Genomic DNA, 15,583 nt, shown 5'->3' on the forward strand with positions numbered 1-15,583 from the left:
GTATGTGTTCTGTGCATTGTGAGAAAGAAGGAAGAAGAGCAACAAATAGAAAAAGGTATAGAAATTGAGGCAGAGGATATAAAAGTGAGGTTTGTTTGCCTGGTGTTCACTAGTGAAGGGTTCTATTTCCCTTGCCATGTCCCATCTCCCTTCTTTCCCCAAGTCTCCATCCTTCTAGCCCTCGCTCCCCATCCCCCTTGCCCTGATTTCTGAAGAGCCTGCTGGCTCCTGGTGAATGGGTGAGATTAACAGAAGAGAAAGAAGAATCTTTCCCTTCAAAAATTTTTTTCTGGACTCAGACTGCTTCCTCACCGATATTGGCATAAGCCTCCTTGGTCTCTTCATCACCTTCCATGGCACACAACAGCCTGCTGAACTGTTCGCAGTTGATGGTGTCCGTATCGGGTTCTGGGAGGAAAAGCCACTTGGATGAAGCAGGAAAGATCTGGGAAGAGGGCTGGTGGGGAAGGAGGGAGAGGCAGGGCGGGCTGGGAGATGTCCCTGCTGGGAGAGAGCCTCGCACCGAGCTGGAGCTGTCCGTAGTGCTGACCGGAGCTCTGTGGCCAGCACTTTTCCTGGTTGCTATCTCCACTGTAGGCAGGGAGGTGGGGAGGGGCTTGGAAGGGGCCAGAGGGAGAAGAGCCCACCTGAGTAGAGCTCTGTCTCTTCTTCTCCAGCCACATCCATCCGGTCACAGAGGTGGTAGAGTTGCAAAGGGTCGGCATTGCTGTTGAGAAGCTCCAGGTACCCGCCTTCTATAGGTCCCAACTCCATGGTGGCACACTGTCCACTGCCTGGAAGGGAGACACACCTAGTTAAATTATGAGGTGTTGGAAAGATGCAGAGAACTAACATCTATCACATTTCCCAGGTGGGTCGCTCCGTGAAGGCCAGGGTTGGTGGGAGCCAAAGAAAGTGAGCAAAGGCTCTCATTCAGCACCTCTTATGTGGAGAGGAAGCCCTATATCCTTCCTCCAAGGAACTTACAATCACACTGGAAAGATGCCCAGGATACAGAAGAGGGAACTGGGGAAGTGTAGATTCAAGATATCTCACACCTGGGAGCTAGGAGACTTGAGTTCTGCTGCTGCTGCTGCTGCCATGAATAATAACAGCTAAGATGTACAGAGCACCCACTATGTGCCAGACACATGGGCTAGCACATTTAACACTCACATCAACAACCATATGAGCTAGGAACAATTGTTAACCTTGCTTTACACATGAGTAAACTGAGGCTCAGAGAGGTAAAGTGGCCAACATAAGGTAACGCAACTCCAAGTGGAACCAGGATTTGGTACTGGGCAGTCTGACTCATGGACCTGTATTTTAGGGTTATGCTCTCTTGCCTTGGGTGATCTCGAGCAAATCTGTGCTCTTCTCCATGTTTCAGTTTCCTAATCTGTAAATTGAAGGAGTTGGGGCAGATTTTTTCTAAGATCTTTTATTATCATTTGTTGGAGAACGTATCAAAGACATTAGGTACTACTTCATTTAATCCTCAAAACAACCCTGGACGTATCCACACAAAAACTTGCATACGAATGCATGTAGAAGCATACTTCATAATAGCCAAAATATGGGAACAATTCAAATGGCCATCAGTGGATGAAAAGATAAACAAAATGTGGTCTATCTATACAGTGAACAGTATTCAGATCTAAAAAGGAATAAAGTACTGACACCTGCTTCAATATGGATGAAACTTGAAAACATAAGTGAAAGAAGCCAGACACAAAGTCTACATTTTGTATGATTCCACTTATATGAAATATGTAAAACAGACAAATCTTTGGAGATAGAAAGTAAATTAGTGTTTGGCTATAGTAGGGGGAGAGTTGTGAGGAAAATGGGTAACAGCTGCTAATGAATATGGGTTTTTTTTTGAGGAGATGATGAAATGTTGTAAAGTTGACTGTGAGGATGGAGCACAACTGAGTGAATATGCTAAACATGCCATGAATTGTACACTTTGAATGAGTGAATTGTCTGATACTTGAATTATACTTCAATAAAGCTGTTAAAACAAACCACAGTCCCTGGAAGGTAGGCATTATTCTCTCCATTTTGCAGATGGGTAACCTGAGGCTTAGAGAGGCTAAGCAGCAGCTCTCGCTGGCGAGAGCCAGTACAAAGCCTCATCCACATGGCTCAAATGGCTAATGAATCCCTCGTTCAGATAGTCCATGATCCTACGATGTGTTCATTTCCTGTAGCTACCACAACAAAAGTACCACAAACCTAGTAGCTTAAAGTAACTGAGTCTTATCCCCTCATAGTTCTGGAGGCCAGAAGTCAAAAGTCAAGGTGCTGGCAGGGCCATGGCCCCTCTGGAGGTTTTAGCGGGGAATTCTTTGCCTCTTCCAGCTCTGGGAATTGGTGTCATTCCTTGACTTGTGACCTTGTGGCCACATCACTCTAGTCTCTGCCTTGCTGGTCACATCACCTGCTAACTTGGCTTTCTCTTAAAAGGACATTGGGGGAAGGGTATAGCTCAAGTGGTAGAGCACATGCTTAGCATACACAAGGTCCTGGGTTCAATCCCCAGTACTTCCTCCAAAAGTAAAATAAAAATAAGTAAACCTAATTACCTGCCCCCTAAAAATATATACATATATTTAAAAAAACCTAATTACCCACTCAAAAAAGGACATTGATTTAGGGCCTCCCCAGATAATCCAGGATGATATTATTTGATGATCCTTAACCTAATTATATCTGCAAAGAACTTTTTTTCCAAAATCCCAGAAGGGAGTCCAGGGGTTTGATGTAGACATAGCTTTGCAGCAGAGGGGTAGGGGGCAAAATTCAACTTGATGTACATGGGACACAGACACACACTGGAAAGAATCATAGGAACCTTCTTGGAGGAAGTGAGAAGAGAGCTGGCTGTGAAGTCTAGAGGATTCAAGGTAGCTTTCTGAGTGCCCAGCCTAGGCCAGAAGAAAATGGAATCAAAGCAGAGAAAGGCTGTGAGAAACAGACACAACTCACCACCACCTCCCAGCTGCTTCTTTTCCTTTCAGTCATCAACTGCTCTCACTAGCCGCAGAGGGTCTCAGCACACAACTGGATATCACAGAGAATGAACTTTCCACTCCAACGCAGGGGCCCTGACCAGGGCTGACTCTTTATGACGGGTTGGGTGGGGGCCACAGGAACCCAAACATAGCAGGCTTGTTTTAAAGGTCTAGCCAACCGTGGCTGGAGGAAACAGAACTGAAAGACAAGACGGCCCCCCTGTTCTTGGAATGGGGCCAAGGCTGGCAGGCAGAGGGGAGGGCTCCACCTCTCCCAACACATTCCCTGGTAGCCAACCAAGCAATCTACTTTTCTCTCCAGGGTGGTGAGAGAAGATCTCCCTGCCCCAAACCTTGCCTGTTGCCTGCCTCCCATTTTCAATCTGAGGTCTTTATTGAGAGCCTACATTATGGCACACTGTCTCTTTTCCCAGACAGTGAGATCTAATGACAGCAGCTCCAGACTAACTCCAGCAACTCCATGAATGAAATGTGTGACTTTGGTCAAGTTACGCAGACTCTCAGTTTTCTCAAGAGATCTGCCAGGGACCTTCAAGTTCAATCTCCTTCATTCTACAGAGGAGAAGATGAGACCCTGAGAGGGGATTTACCTTGCGCAAGGCTCCAGAGTCTGCCAGTGCCCAAGCCTGTACCTGATCTCCAAGCACAAGACTCCCAGTCCACGCTCTTTCCTGCCAATCAAAATGTTTCCATTCAAACGATCACCCCCATTTATCCGGGCTCAGGAATAGGCGCCAGGTCCCATCACAGGTGGGTGACGGAGGGAGGCATAGAGGGGAGGGGCCTGAAAAAGTCTAGCTGATTGACAAGCTCCACTTCAAACGTTGGACAGCATCACCAAATCTGGTCAAACACCAGGGAAATACACTGACAGTACAGAAACAAAGCAACTCCCTTGAGCTTTAGAGTCAAATTGCCTGACTCCAAAACCATGCCTATCTACCAAGTCACCGCAGCCTGGGCAAGTTCATAATATTATTTGATGACCCTTAACCTAATTATATCTGGAAAGAACTTTTTTCCAAAAACCCCAGAAAAGAGTCCAGGGATTTGATGTGGACATATCTTTGCAGCAGAGGGGTAGGGGGATACAATTCAACTTGATATACATGAGAATCTCTTGGAGCCTCAGTTTCCTCATCTGTAGAATGGAAATAATAATACTTGATAACTCATAAGGATTAGGTGAGTTAATTCGTGTAGACCCCTTAGGAAGGTAACTGGCACTTAGTAAGTGCTTAATGCATGGAAGGAAACGCAGGACAGCATTCAAGACATACATGATGAGCTCAGTATGGCTGATGGCCATTCTTACTCTCATTAATTCACCTCTTACCTCTATGAGGTTGACAAAGGGACCTTTTCTCTTCCATTCCTGAATTACCACGTTGTGAAGCCGAGCTTTCTGGGTTTTTTGCATAAGGAGACTCCACAGCCTCCACAGGAAGAAGTAAGCCCCACAACCAGCAGTACCGCTTGAAAGGTCTGCTCTCAGACACTCCCAGCATATGCCTCAGGACCCTCCTGCATCCCCAAGATGAAGCCTGCGCCTTGCACAGTTCCTCTTGAATAGACATGGATTTGCAGCTCACAACAGGTTTCTGCCTCCAGCTGCCCATCTGAGCTCACAAAGAGCCCTCTGGAGAAGGCAGGATGGAGAGTTCCAGCCATTTGACAGAGGAAGGTACTCACGCCTTGCTGAAATGGCCTGTCGCACATCACCTCGTTGGAGAGTTTGAGTTTGAATCGTGGCTGGGAGGCCTTAGGCAAGTGACTTAACCTCTCTGAGTATCAGCTTTCCCACCACTAGGCTGGGATAACGATGCTTATCTTGTGGCATCATCGAAAGGCCGAGAGAGGCTCTGTGTGGTGCCCCAGGCACACAGGAGGCCCACAGTCAAAGGAAGCCCATTGCATTGGGAGGCTGAGAATCTAGGCTTTCAGTCTAGAGCCCCCCACAGGGATGCAGTGCCTCCCATTCATGCCTAGATCTCCTTGCATCTTGGCCTGGCATCTCCCGGTGTTCCCACAACCAAATTTCCTGTGTCTCTAGATGCTCAGGAAGTGCTTCAAAGGCTCCTAATTGGACTCTTCCCTGCACCTGCAATTTCAGAGGGAACTAGGGGCAGGAGGCTGTTCAGTTGCCCCAGCACAGAGCAGATCCTATAGGCCAGGAGCCCTGTGAGGGCAGGACACCCCCCATCTAGCTCACCTACCCCTAGGCACCAGCACATGGTGGGCTCTCTCCATCAATAGGAATGACACACAACTAGCATTCATACGTGCCCCCAAGTGCCAGGCACCAAATGACATGATTGATAGATATTATCCCCTTTAGTCGAACTTACACATTAGCTATTTGTATTCCCATTCCTTAGATGAAGAAACAGGCTCATAGAGAAGAGTAGTGAGCTGAGATCTGAACCAGCTGCCTGGCACCAAGTTTCAGCTTCTTCCTGGCTCTTGGCCCCTGGCCACCCTGGGGAGGTGCCTTCAGCCGGCGAGAGGAGGCATGGGTGGCAAGACGATTTCTCCTTTTGAGGAGCTGTCAGGGGTGCAGCAGAAGAGTGGGCCATGTCTTTTGGGTAAACAAGCAGTATTTTTAGAAGGTCCTCTTTGGACCCGCCCTTCCTCCTGCACCACCATCTTCCACATCCAACTTGAGAAAAAGTTCCTGATCTTTTTGCCACCAAAAGTCCTTAGGGGGATTTGCTTCCATCCCCACTTCATACCACACTGCAGATTTTGAAAGCTCATATGCACCAAAATGGTTTTTGAAATAAAAGTTCATTTCTCTCTCTCCCCTGAGGGAAATCAAGCATCACCAGAATGTTCTAGCTCAGACCTTGATATTCAGTTTCTACAGCTCTGTCTCTGCTGGGGAGACTCTTTTGCATTTGGGGCTGGGCTGGATGCTCTCTGTTTATTATCTTGTTTCAATCGTCACAGCAGCTCTGGGGGATGAGTATCATACCCATCGTACAGATGTTGACAATGAAGTTAGCCTCAGTTTATCAGCGGCTTTCTTCCCAGAAAGGGAGTGGGTATAGCCTTGGGGGTCTGAGGAGGCACTGAGAGGGAGGAAGGGGCTCCTTTGTGCCTTCAGCACAGCTCTGCACTGTGACAAAAGAGCATGAGAAGGCATAGTTCCCTGCCTGCTGATCGTGATCTTCTCCTCCTGAGGAAGGAATGGAAAGTCTCTGAACTCTGTGTCCAGAAACATGAGTTTGAGTTCCAGCTCCACCTTTGATCTTAAGGACATTTCTTTACTCCTCCGAGCTTTAGTTCCACCAACTGGGTGTGGGAGCCCACTCAGATGAAGCATTTGGGGATTTTAGATTCCTCACTGGCTGTCAGCCTTCTCCCCTTCCTTTCCCCCAAGGCCTCCTAACCACTCTGCTCCCCAACTTCATGACAAGCTGCTTCCGGAGGCGACACGGTGGTGGGAAGCTGGGAGCCCAGGACCACTTATCTGCCATCGCCAGCCCCCAGTCAGCATCTTTGTGGAGCTTATAGTTCAAACAAGTTCCTCCTTTCTTCTTATACCCATAGTCCCCCAGAGAAACCCTACAAGATGTCTGGCACTTTTTTTCTCTCTAAGCCTGTAAAACTATGATTTACTGAGCATCTCCTACAAGAAAGTCACTGGGCTCAGTTCTCCAGGGGTAAAGAGGTTTAAAACACAGCCCCTGCCAAGAGGCTTGCAGTGTAAGCCCAGATGATATTTTGGAAACGAGACCAAATGTGATGATAATGGTATAGTGGTTAAGAGTGTGAGCTCTGGGTTCAAATTCCAGTTCCACACTCACTGTGTGACCTCAAGTAAGTTACTCAGCCTCTCTGAGTTGTGGCATCTATTGCCTTTAGTTGGCATAGTGTCTACCTCATTAGGTTGCTGTGACTTGCCTCAAGTGACATATCCAGGAAGAGCTACTGAGATGTAAGCTCCAAATTGAAAGCAGCAAAGTGTCACTTGACACCATACAGCTAGCAAAAATTAGAAACCTGGGCCAAGCCAAGGGGTTGGTGGGAGTGGACGCGTGTGGCCACCTGCAGAACAGCCTGGCACCACTCAGGATACCCAAGGATGCAGAGATCCAACAATCCAGCAACTCATTTCTTGGGGATAAGCATCCTAAAGAAATGCCCCCACAGTTTCACAAGGACACCCGTCTGAGGATGCTCACCGCTGTGCTAGGCTCAGCAGGATGAAGCCTCTGCACTTCGGCCCTGTTTGCCAGCCCCGCGTGGGCGACCCCGGAAAAGGAGACAACGAGGACTTCTGGAATCTGATGGTCTCAAGGCTTTCACTTCCTGGAAGGGCTTGAGGAGGTCACAAGAGACAGAGGCGAAACTAAGGTATGTGGCAATGCTGACGGGCTATGGGGCTGAAAGGCAGTTGGAAGGTCTAGTCACTTCTCCAGGCAGGGAAACTAGAAAGGGTATGTGTGTGTGTGCGTGTGTGCACGCGCACGGGCATGCGTATGAGCGTATAATAGGGGTCTGCAGGCCAGTGGAGATGGAGGTCTGAAAATACCATTATCGGCTGGCTTTGGTGCCTGACTCTGACCACAGGCTTCTTCTCTGTGCCAAAGGAGGCTTGGCTTGTATGGATTGAAAATGAAGGGTGAGTCAGGCCCTTGGGCTTAGGTGTTTTGTTTCCTAAGACAATCTGAGTGTGTCTGTGTGTGTCTTAATTACCATGGCAACGTCTCCATATAGAGTATACAACTGATTGTCGCCGAAGTCCCTACTATGCCCTATTGCATTCTGCCTGGTCCCATTTCCCACAAATATGGCCCCTTAGGCATCTGGGTTTGCAACCCTCTGCTTAGAGGCCTTCTAGGATCGCTTTTACCTCTGACCTGCTGGAAAGATGATGGCTTGGGATGGATGGGTGACTGGGGCAGGGAGAGGCGGGACTGAATTCTGTCCTGCCCCACAGTGGGACTGGGGTGCACAGGAGGGTGTCTTCCGATAGAAGGGCTTGGAGGGGACTGGCTCTGAGCGCCCAAACTGGCCCATTCCACAAAGGAAGGAGCAGGCATCAGGGAAGTTGTGGTATCCAGTATGCCGACTGGGTCTCCGCAGCCCTGGTGACAGCTCAGAGTGAAAAGAGGTTAGGAAATAAACTGTCTGGGAATTGCAGCACACAAAGCCTGAAGCGGGCGCTAAACACACAGCAGCCTGGACCTCGCCCCGAGGTTCTGACTCAGTCAGTCTGGGGCGGGGCAAGAATCTGCATTTTCCAGGGAGCATTGCCCTTGCTCACCCCTATCCCAACACACACGCACTTGCCTTGTGGTGATTCTGGGAGCTAACGTAGGCTTTTTTTCCAGGACAACCTGAGTCTCCCAGTTGCCAAGAAAACATGGTCTCCCAGTTTGCATGGCTTTCTTTCCCCCAAGGGAGACTTCAGACCGTTCTACTTCTCCCCCAGCTGGAAACCCTGGAATCAGATCGGACTCCTCCCCTATTCCTATATTTTTTCCTTCCAAAAGTCCCTCAGCAGCCATCCCTTGACCTAGGAGCCCCGAGCCCCCTAGCCTAGGCTGTTACAAGAGCTACCAGATCTGTCCACTATTTCGGAGTCTCCCAAACTTCAGGCATTCACCTGCCTCCTTCACAAATTTTTGTGTGTGTGTGGTATCTGCAGCCACCTGTTCTATAATTCACCCAAGTATTCTCCTTAAATTAACTTTTTAAAGAAACAAATGTATCTATTTTAAAAGAAAATTGCCTGGAATTGAAAGCAGGGACGCAAGTAGATACTTGCACACAAACCTTCATACCAAGGCTATTCGCAAAAGACAAAAGATGGAAACAACCCAAAGGTCTATCAACAGACGAATGGATAAACAAAATGTGGTCACTCCATACAATGGAATATTATTCAGCCGTAAAAAGGAATGGCGTTCTGACACATACTACAACATGGTTGAACCTTGAAGATGTTAAGCTAAGCAAAAGAAGCCAGACACAAAAGAACAAATTCCACTTACATGAGGCACTTAGAGAAGTCAAATTCATAGAAACGGAAAGTAGAATGGTGGTTGCCCGGGGCTGGAGGAAGGGGAGGATGGGGAGTTATTGCTTAATGGGGGCAGAGTTTTAGTTTGGGATGATGAAAATTCTGGAGACAGATGGTGGTGATGGTTGCACAACATTGTGAATGTACTTAATGCCACTGACTTGTACACTCAAAAATAATTATGCTGGTATATTTTATTTTATTTTATCTTATTTATTTTTTTTAAAGAAAACTTTTTATCACTACCTCGCATGGGGGAAAAAACACAGTATCAGGTGTCACTGAAAATAAAACAATGTTATCAAAATAATGTCAGCTGTGCTCCCATTTGGTTGAAAAGAAACATTAGTATTTGCTAATGATGCCTACACACAAAAACAGAGATGGAATAAAAGAGAATCAGAGTGGGTGAAGGTAGCACTCCAGTGGTAAGAGTGTGCAAAAGCAGTCATGAGGTCCAGGGATCAAACCCCAGGACCAACCAGCGTTAAATAAATAAATAAGCCCACCCCCCAGTAAACAAACAAACAAACAAACAAATAAATAAATAAATGACACTACCTCTTTAAAAAATGAAAAAAAAATTTTTTTTAAATTAAGAGAGGGTCAGAAAAGCACCAATGTCCTCCCTATCAGTATCAATCAAGGCCTCTTTGAGAACTGTCTTTGGACCACAGATCCTGTTTGTGTCAGAGTCTTTGGAAACCTCCCTGTGCCCATGACTTCTGCTCGTCTGTACAATCCCTCTAGAACCTATAACAGTTACTCCTGATTTTGGTGGTTTTTCCAAAGTGCTTCTTCTGTGCAGGTCAGGAAATCATCAAAAAAAAAGATCACATTTTATCCATCTTAGACATGTGCCTCAGAGGAGGGGAAGTCACTTGCCCAGGGTGACTGATGCCAAGTCTCAAAGCCAAGTCCGTAAGCTTCACCGTCTCCCTCAGGCCACGTCCCTGATTGCCCGACTGACACCAGGCCTTAGTGCAGTGTCCCTGTGTTCACTGCTGATTCTGCTCTTCAGCGGGGGCCAGTGCCAGGTCCGTGCCATCAGACAGGCTGTGCGTGTCAAGTCTCCCTCTGACTGTCCATGTAATGGAAAAGAACAAATCTGATTCTATGTTAGATCTGTTCCTTTAGCTTTAATCACTGTGTCCTGTTTTCTAGGCTTAGTCTTGCTAGCTCTGCACTCAGGTAAAGATAACAAGGCTGCAGAGCAGGGAATAACACTTGTTTTGTTGGAGGTTTTGCAGAAGCACCATGACCTGGCCCTCGTGGACGTGGGCAGCCCCAGGAACAAAGAATTCCTACACCAAGAAGTTTGCAACGACCAACAACACCCCCTCCCTGTTTTTTGTTTTTTTGTTTTTTTGTTTTTGTGTAAAAGGAGCCTGTATTCTGACTGGAGCAGGATGGTTCTCCAAGTCATTAGTCTGCCATCCTCTTGGTCTGCTGGCTTTCCGAATAAAGTCGCTATTCCTTGCCCAACTCTTTGTCTCCCAATTTATTGGCCTGTCATGCAGCCAGCAGAACGAGTTTGGACTCTATAACATCCAGGCCCTGTCTTGTGTTTGTGGAGGCTCACAAGCCCCGCCCAGGCACTGAATGAAGACCAGAGTTCAAGTTCTGACTCTGCTAATAGCTTGGCTATGTGGCCTATGACTAAACCTCCCAGGGAAATCCCCAGAGGTTTTGTAACATGGAGAAAGTACAGGGGTTGGACCACATAAGTACCTCTCAAAGTATGTGTGATCTCTGGACCTTGACATAGGAATCACAGCCTCCCACCTCCGCCCCTACCAGAGCTGGTTAACCTGCCATTGGGAGCTCCACCCAGGCCCAGCCAATGGGGCCTGGGGGTGGAGCCCAGGAACCTGCACACTAAACAGCCTCCTGCGTGATCCTTCTGGATGGGAAGCCTGGGACTCCCTGGCTCATTATCTCTGAGGGCCCTCCCACCCCATGTCTTGAGATCTTGGAGACTAAGTCCTTGCCTAAGGCAGTCTGCGGTTTGGAAAGTGACAATTTGCTGGGGTCTCCTCCTCTCCCCCTTCAGCCCCACCAAGCCCTGAAGCAAGAAGCACTCATTTCTGTAACCCTCCAATTGGCTGGGAGTTGTATTTCTTTTGGTGGGTGGGAAGTGACACGTAGATGGAAGACTCCCTGACAAATTAGGAACTCCTGGCTGCACTTGGAGGGGGGGAGCTTATGGCCCCTCCCCTGTGTCACCTTGGGTGGAGAGAGGCTGTGAGATTCAAAGGAGAACTGCAGGTTTTAAGGGTCCAGGACAGAGCTAGACATGGTGGCTCCAGCTGCGATGTTCTGGGTCCCCAGAACGCCCCACCTCAACCCCTTTCCAGGGACTCTTAGTTTCTCTCCTTAAAGGGTGTGACTCAAGACCCCAACATGCAGTAGAGAAGTCAACGGTCAAAGACATCCAGGAAAACCCCTGTTCCCCAAGATAGTAAAAAAGAAGTGAGGATTTCTCCAATCTGCTGGCTAATGGTTTCCTTATAACCACCCTTGCGCAGGGGACCCCATCAGGAGGGCTGGATACCCACACTCCAGAATCAGAGTGGGAACATGACTCAAGCAGGGAAACTGAGGCTCAGAGAAGGGCAACCCTGGTCCAAGGTCCCCAGGTAGAGGGAAAGCCTGTGCCCCCTGCGTGCACCCCTGCACCCCTCTACAGATTCTGGTACGCATAGAGTGTCTGTCTACTGAGCCCGCTGCCTCTCTACTCTGCACCCTCCTTCTGTGTCCCAGTCTCTCTGCAGATGCTGCCCCTCCCGCCAGCTCTTCCCATCGCCTCCCCTGGGTCGCGGTGCCGTGGGCTCAGCAGACCAACTCCCGGTTCCCTGCTCCCTGCGTGGAGTCGTTCCAGGGATGCTGGAAACGAGGAGTTTCCAGAGCATACACTCATCACGTTACTACCCCCCTCCTCCCAGCCTTGCTGGGTGACCTCTGGCAAGTAGTTACCTCTATTCCCAGTCCGACTTTAGGGGCTGCAGAGGGGGAATTGGTTACCTACCGTTGTTCCCCTGACTTGCGACTTGTGCTGCCGGTGGCGTCTCCCTCCCTCCAGCTCTGGCAGCTGCCTGGCTACCACACCTCCACCCCCCTGTGGCCAGCTTTTTTCTCTTTCACTTTCTTTCTGCTCCATGGGGCTTGGGCCAAACCAAGCGGGGGAGTAAGCAGGCACCCAGGCTTCCTCCTGCTGTGCCCACCACGTGGCTTCTCAGAAGCGCCTAGCCTACCCGTTACACTCCTGGGCACTCCCAAAGCGCCCAGTCAGCTCCTGGAAATAGCCAGCGCCTGGTTTTGGGGGAGGCAGCCTGCCTGGGGACATGTGATATGCAAGCCCTGTTGCAGAGAGCTCAGTCCCACCCCTGGCTGATCCTGGATTTCTCGGCAGCTCAGCCTCACCTTGAAGGTGGCAAACGACACCTGCAGAGCACAAGGACTCAGAGGCTTGCTTGCTGAGCCATTCACTGATCCTGGGAAGCCAGATGCCCTTGGGAGGAAAAGAAAATTCCTCAGGGACCTTCACTGGCTGGAAATTCAGCCCTGGCAACTCTGAGTTCCCATCACCACACACCCACTATTGGCATTCCTCCTGCTCTCCCTTGTCCGGAGGTCCTGGATCCCTGCTCCACCCACTGTGAGACCCTGGGGAGGTCATTTCCCTTTCCAGGCTTGCATTTCCTCATCAAGAATTGAAGGGGTGGGTCAAGGTGACTTCTGACCTCTCTCATCCCCTGGAAAACTCCTTTAACAAGCTCTGGCTGACTTGTCCTCAATCTGTGATTTAGAGGGAGCTGCACACTTCAGCAGCATCTGAGAAAAGGAGTCCCTCCCCCCTCAACCACACAACAACAGCAACATCAATAACGCTGGGGTCCTGTGTTGAGCTTCGGATCCGACAGCGCGCCAGGCTCGGCTAGACCCTCTGATTCTTGGCCTTGGCGTTGTAATAAGAGTTTTCCCCTAATCCCGTTTTACAGCCCAGGAAAAAAGCCTTGGAGTAGGCTGGGGACATGTTCAGGGTCGCTTCACACACAGCCAACAGTGCAGCGGGGATTCAAACCTGTCGTACTGCCTTCAGAGCTGGTATCAGATGTCTGGGCTCTGCTGTCTCTCATCGTCTGTCCCCTGTCCCCAGTTATTCCCCAAAACACCGTTTGGAAACTTGAGGGGAGGGCAGCATCTGTCCAGGTGATTGGCTATTGCCCATCCGCTGGGGCTTAACATCTACACCAAGGGGCTGACCCTGGCTTCGGTTTCCCTGCTTCCTGGGGATGGGGTGGGTCTGGCAGGTGGCCCCATCCTTCGAGGGCACCTCAGTGTTTACCTGGCAGAAACAGGACCTTGTGGTTGGCCGAGTCTGGCCATCAATGCTGAGAACTAAAGACACGCCTCCTGGAAGTCAGCCCTCTAGTGCTCTCCAGGCTGATAAAGCCCTCTCACATTCCAGGCGTCTGGGTGGACCTGAAAGTCCCTCCACAGAAGGAAATGACAAACCACCCCACTTCTTCCAAAAGCCCCAGCAGGACACAGACCCCTCTCTCCACCCTCACCTCCCAATTCAGAGCAATGTCCCTGTTTATTTGGGATGGTGGGACCAGCTAAGACTTCACCCTAAGTGAAGAAGCATTCTCAGCCCCAATATCCTCCACCCGCCTTTTTACCTTGGGGCTCTGGCAGGTAGGACCCGGTAGGGCGTGGAGCCAGGCAACGCATGATGTGGGAAACGCAGTGAAGTAGCAGCTCCTGGACTCTGGCAGCCCTTCCTGGTGCCCTCAGCCTGCCCAGCGATGCCTTCGGATGTCCAACTCAAGAGCAGGTAGCCTCATCTCTGGCTGGTCTCCCCACACCCGACTGGAGCCCACCAAGACTAAGCAAACATGCAAAGGAAGCAAGTAAGGGACTAGCAGAAAACTCTCCCGCTATGAGGTGATCTGAGTTGTCAGATTTTTCACATTTAGACATGTTCTAATTTGCCCACGCTCCCTTAAACCCTCCCTGTGCCTGCTGTTAATTTCAGTTCCTTGTTGTGGATCTAACGGGGTGACCACAGAAGGTTGTGAATCGTCTGTTGAGGGGTCTTCAACATACTGACTTTCTGAAATGGTAAGAGACCACAGTGGAGCCATGCTGGTGCCAGCTGCCAATATCTACCATCCTCTGAGGGATGGGGTCGGGGGTCAGAGCCCCACAGACACCTCAAGACAAGCTGAAAGCCCCTGCTGGATTTCAGCAGACTTCCTAGATTCAGCTGTCACCTACCACCCCAGCCCCACACCACACTGACCCGAATTGCGCTGAAGAACACGAGTGGTCCACTCATTGTTTTTATTCTAAGAAGTTCGACTGAAACATGAATTATACACCAAAAATTGTTACCCCAAAGATAGCATACTCATAGCCAGATGGTTTGGGGTAACATGTAGTTGTGGCAGAGAGACAGTTCATCTCATGCAGGGAGAAAGTGCCCTTTCAAGTCTCTGCCCATAGTCCTGGAAGCCTTGAGGAGAAAGTCTTAGTTTGGGGGCTAAAGTATCTTTAACACCTCTTCTCACGCGCGGTCCCCTCACTGCACAGAGAGCAGCCCTCAGCCTCAAGCCCTCCGTAGACAGAAGTATCTGGCTAGAATGGAGTAACCTTGCTCTGCTTTCCTGTTTAACGGTTACTTTTTTGTATGGCCTTCTTTTTCATTTATGGTGGACATAAACTCCTTGGCAAATGAAGTTGAATGAAAAATGTGAGTGGTTTGGAAAAAAAAAATCTGTCAAGCTAGTAACAGTGTAGATGGGGTGAAAAATCATGAGGGTGGTACTGAACATTTGGGAAACAGTGACTTAAGTGCCTCCAGCATTTTTACTGCGAGAACACTGACTGGGAGTCAAGGGCCATGGTCTGGCCCCTGCGGTGACTAGCAGAGAGGTGGCCTTGGACTCTTCACTTCCCTTGAGTGTGCTTCAGTTTCCCCATGTGTGAAATGAGGATAATGGTGCTATATTTGTATGGTGATTATTTTTGAAGCCGTTGCTGCTTTCAGAGGTCCCAGGGGGGTAAGTAGGCAGACAAATGAGAATGCTAAGAGTCAGTTTGAAACAAAGACTTGCTCTGTTAGGCTAACAAAACAGAATATTAGAAATCCCAAGTGGTCTCATCTTCCTATGCCCTGATGCCCAGGGAGAGGCACACCTGGCCATTCAGTGTTTTGGGGCCAACTGTGGGATCTCTTCCTGTCCTCAGAGGGGGCCAGCTCTGACGGCCGTGGCCAAGGCAGCTCTGAATCAGCTTTGTGGCAGGGCAGAGCTTGGAATGAGAGTCACTCAGGCCTGGGATGCACCCGTTTGGATGCCAGCATCTCTCACCTGGACCACAGCAGCCGTCTGCTACCTGGTCTCTCTTTGTCCTCCTTCCCCTCCCCTCGTCCCAGACCCACGCTCCACAAGACCTGAATCTGGTCATTCCTGTGTCAACATGGGTTTCTGAGCAGGCTGGTGAC

The 15,583-nt window shown here is 49.4% G+C and overlaps 1 protein-coding gene and 1 long non-coding RNA gene across 4 annotated transcripts in view; one reads left to right on the forward strand and one right to left on the reverse strand.

Annotated features, from left to right (window-relative positions):
* The window catches only part of CIITA (class II major histocompatibility complex transactivator), a 46,874-nt gene that overhangs the window by 24,846 nt on the left and 6,445 nt on the right, over nt 1-15,583 (reverse strand). For 2 of the 3 annotated variants that reach the window (XM_072942211.1, XM_072942214.1), the window contains exons 2-3: nt 648-794; nt 313-408 (exon numbers count right to left, since the gene is read on the reverse strand). In XM_072942211.1, the coding sequence (XP_072798312.1) occupies nt 313-408; nt 648-794 (243 nt within the window). Of the gene's footprint in view, nt 1-312; nt 409-647; nt 795-13,757; nt 13,934-15,583 lie in introns of those variants that run through there. The other variant, XM_072942213.1, reaches the window with a different exon arrangement.
* Nucleotides 14,123-15,583, forward strand: part of LOC140687026 (uncharacterized) — a 28,091-nt gene continuing 26,630 nt past the window's right edge. The window contains exon 1 of the long non-coding RNA XR_012061036.1: nt 14,123-14,199. This is a non-coding gene — a long non-coding RNA (uncharacterized lncRNA). The remainder of the gene's footprint in view (nt 14,200-15,583) is intronic.

The sequence above is a fragment of the Vicugna pacos genome, chromosome 18, assembly GCF_048564905.1.
Source record: "Vicugna pacos chromosome 18, VicPac4, whole genome shotgun sequence".
Lineage (NCBI taxonomy): Eukaryota > Metazoa > Chordata > Mammalia > Artiodactyla > Camelidae > Vicugna > Vicugna pacos.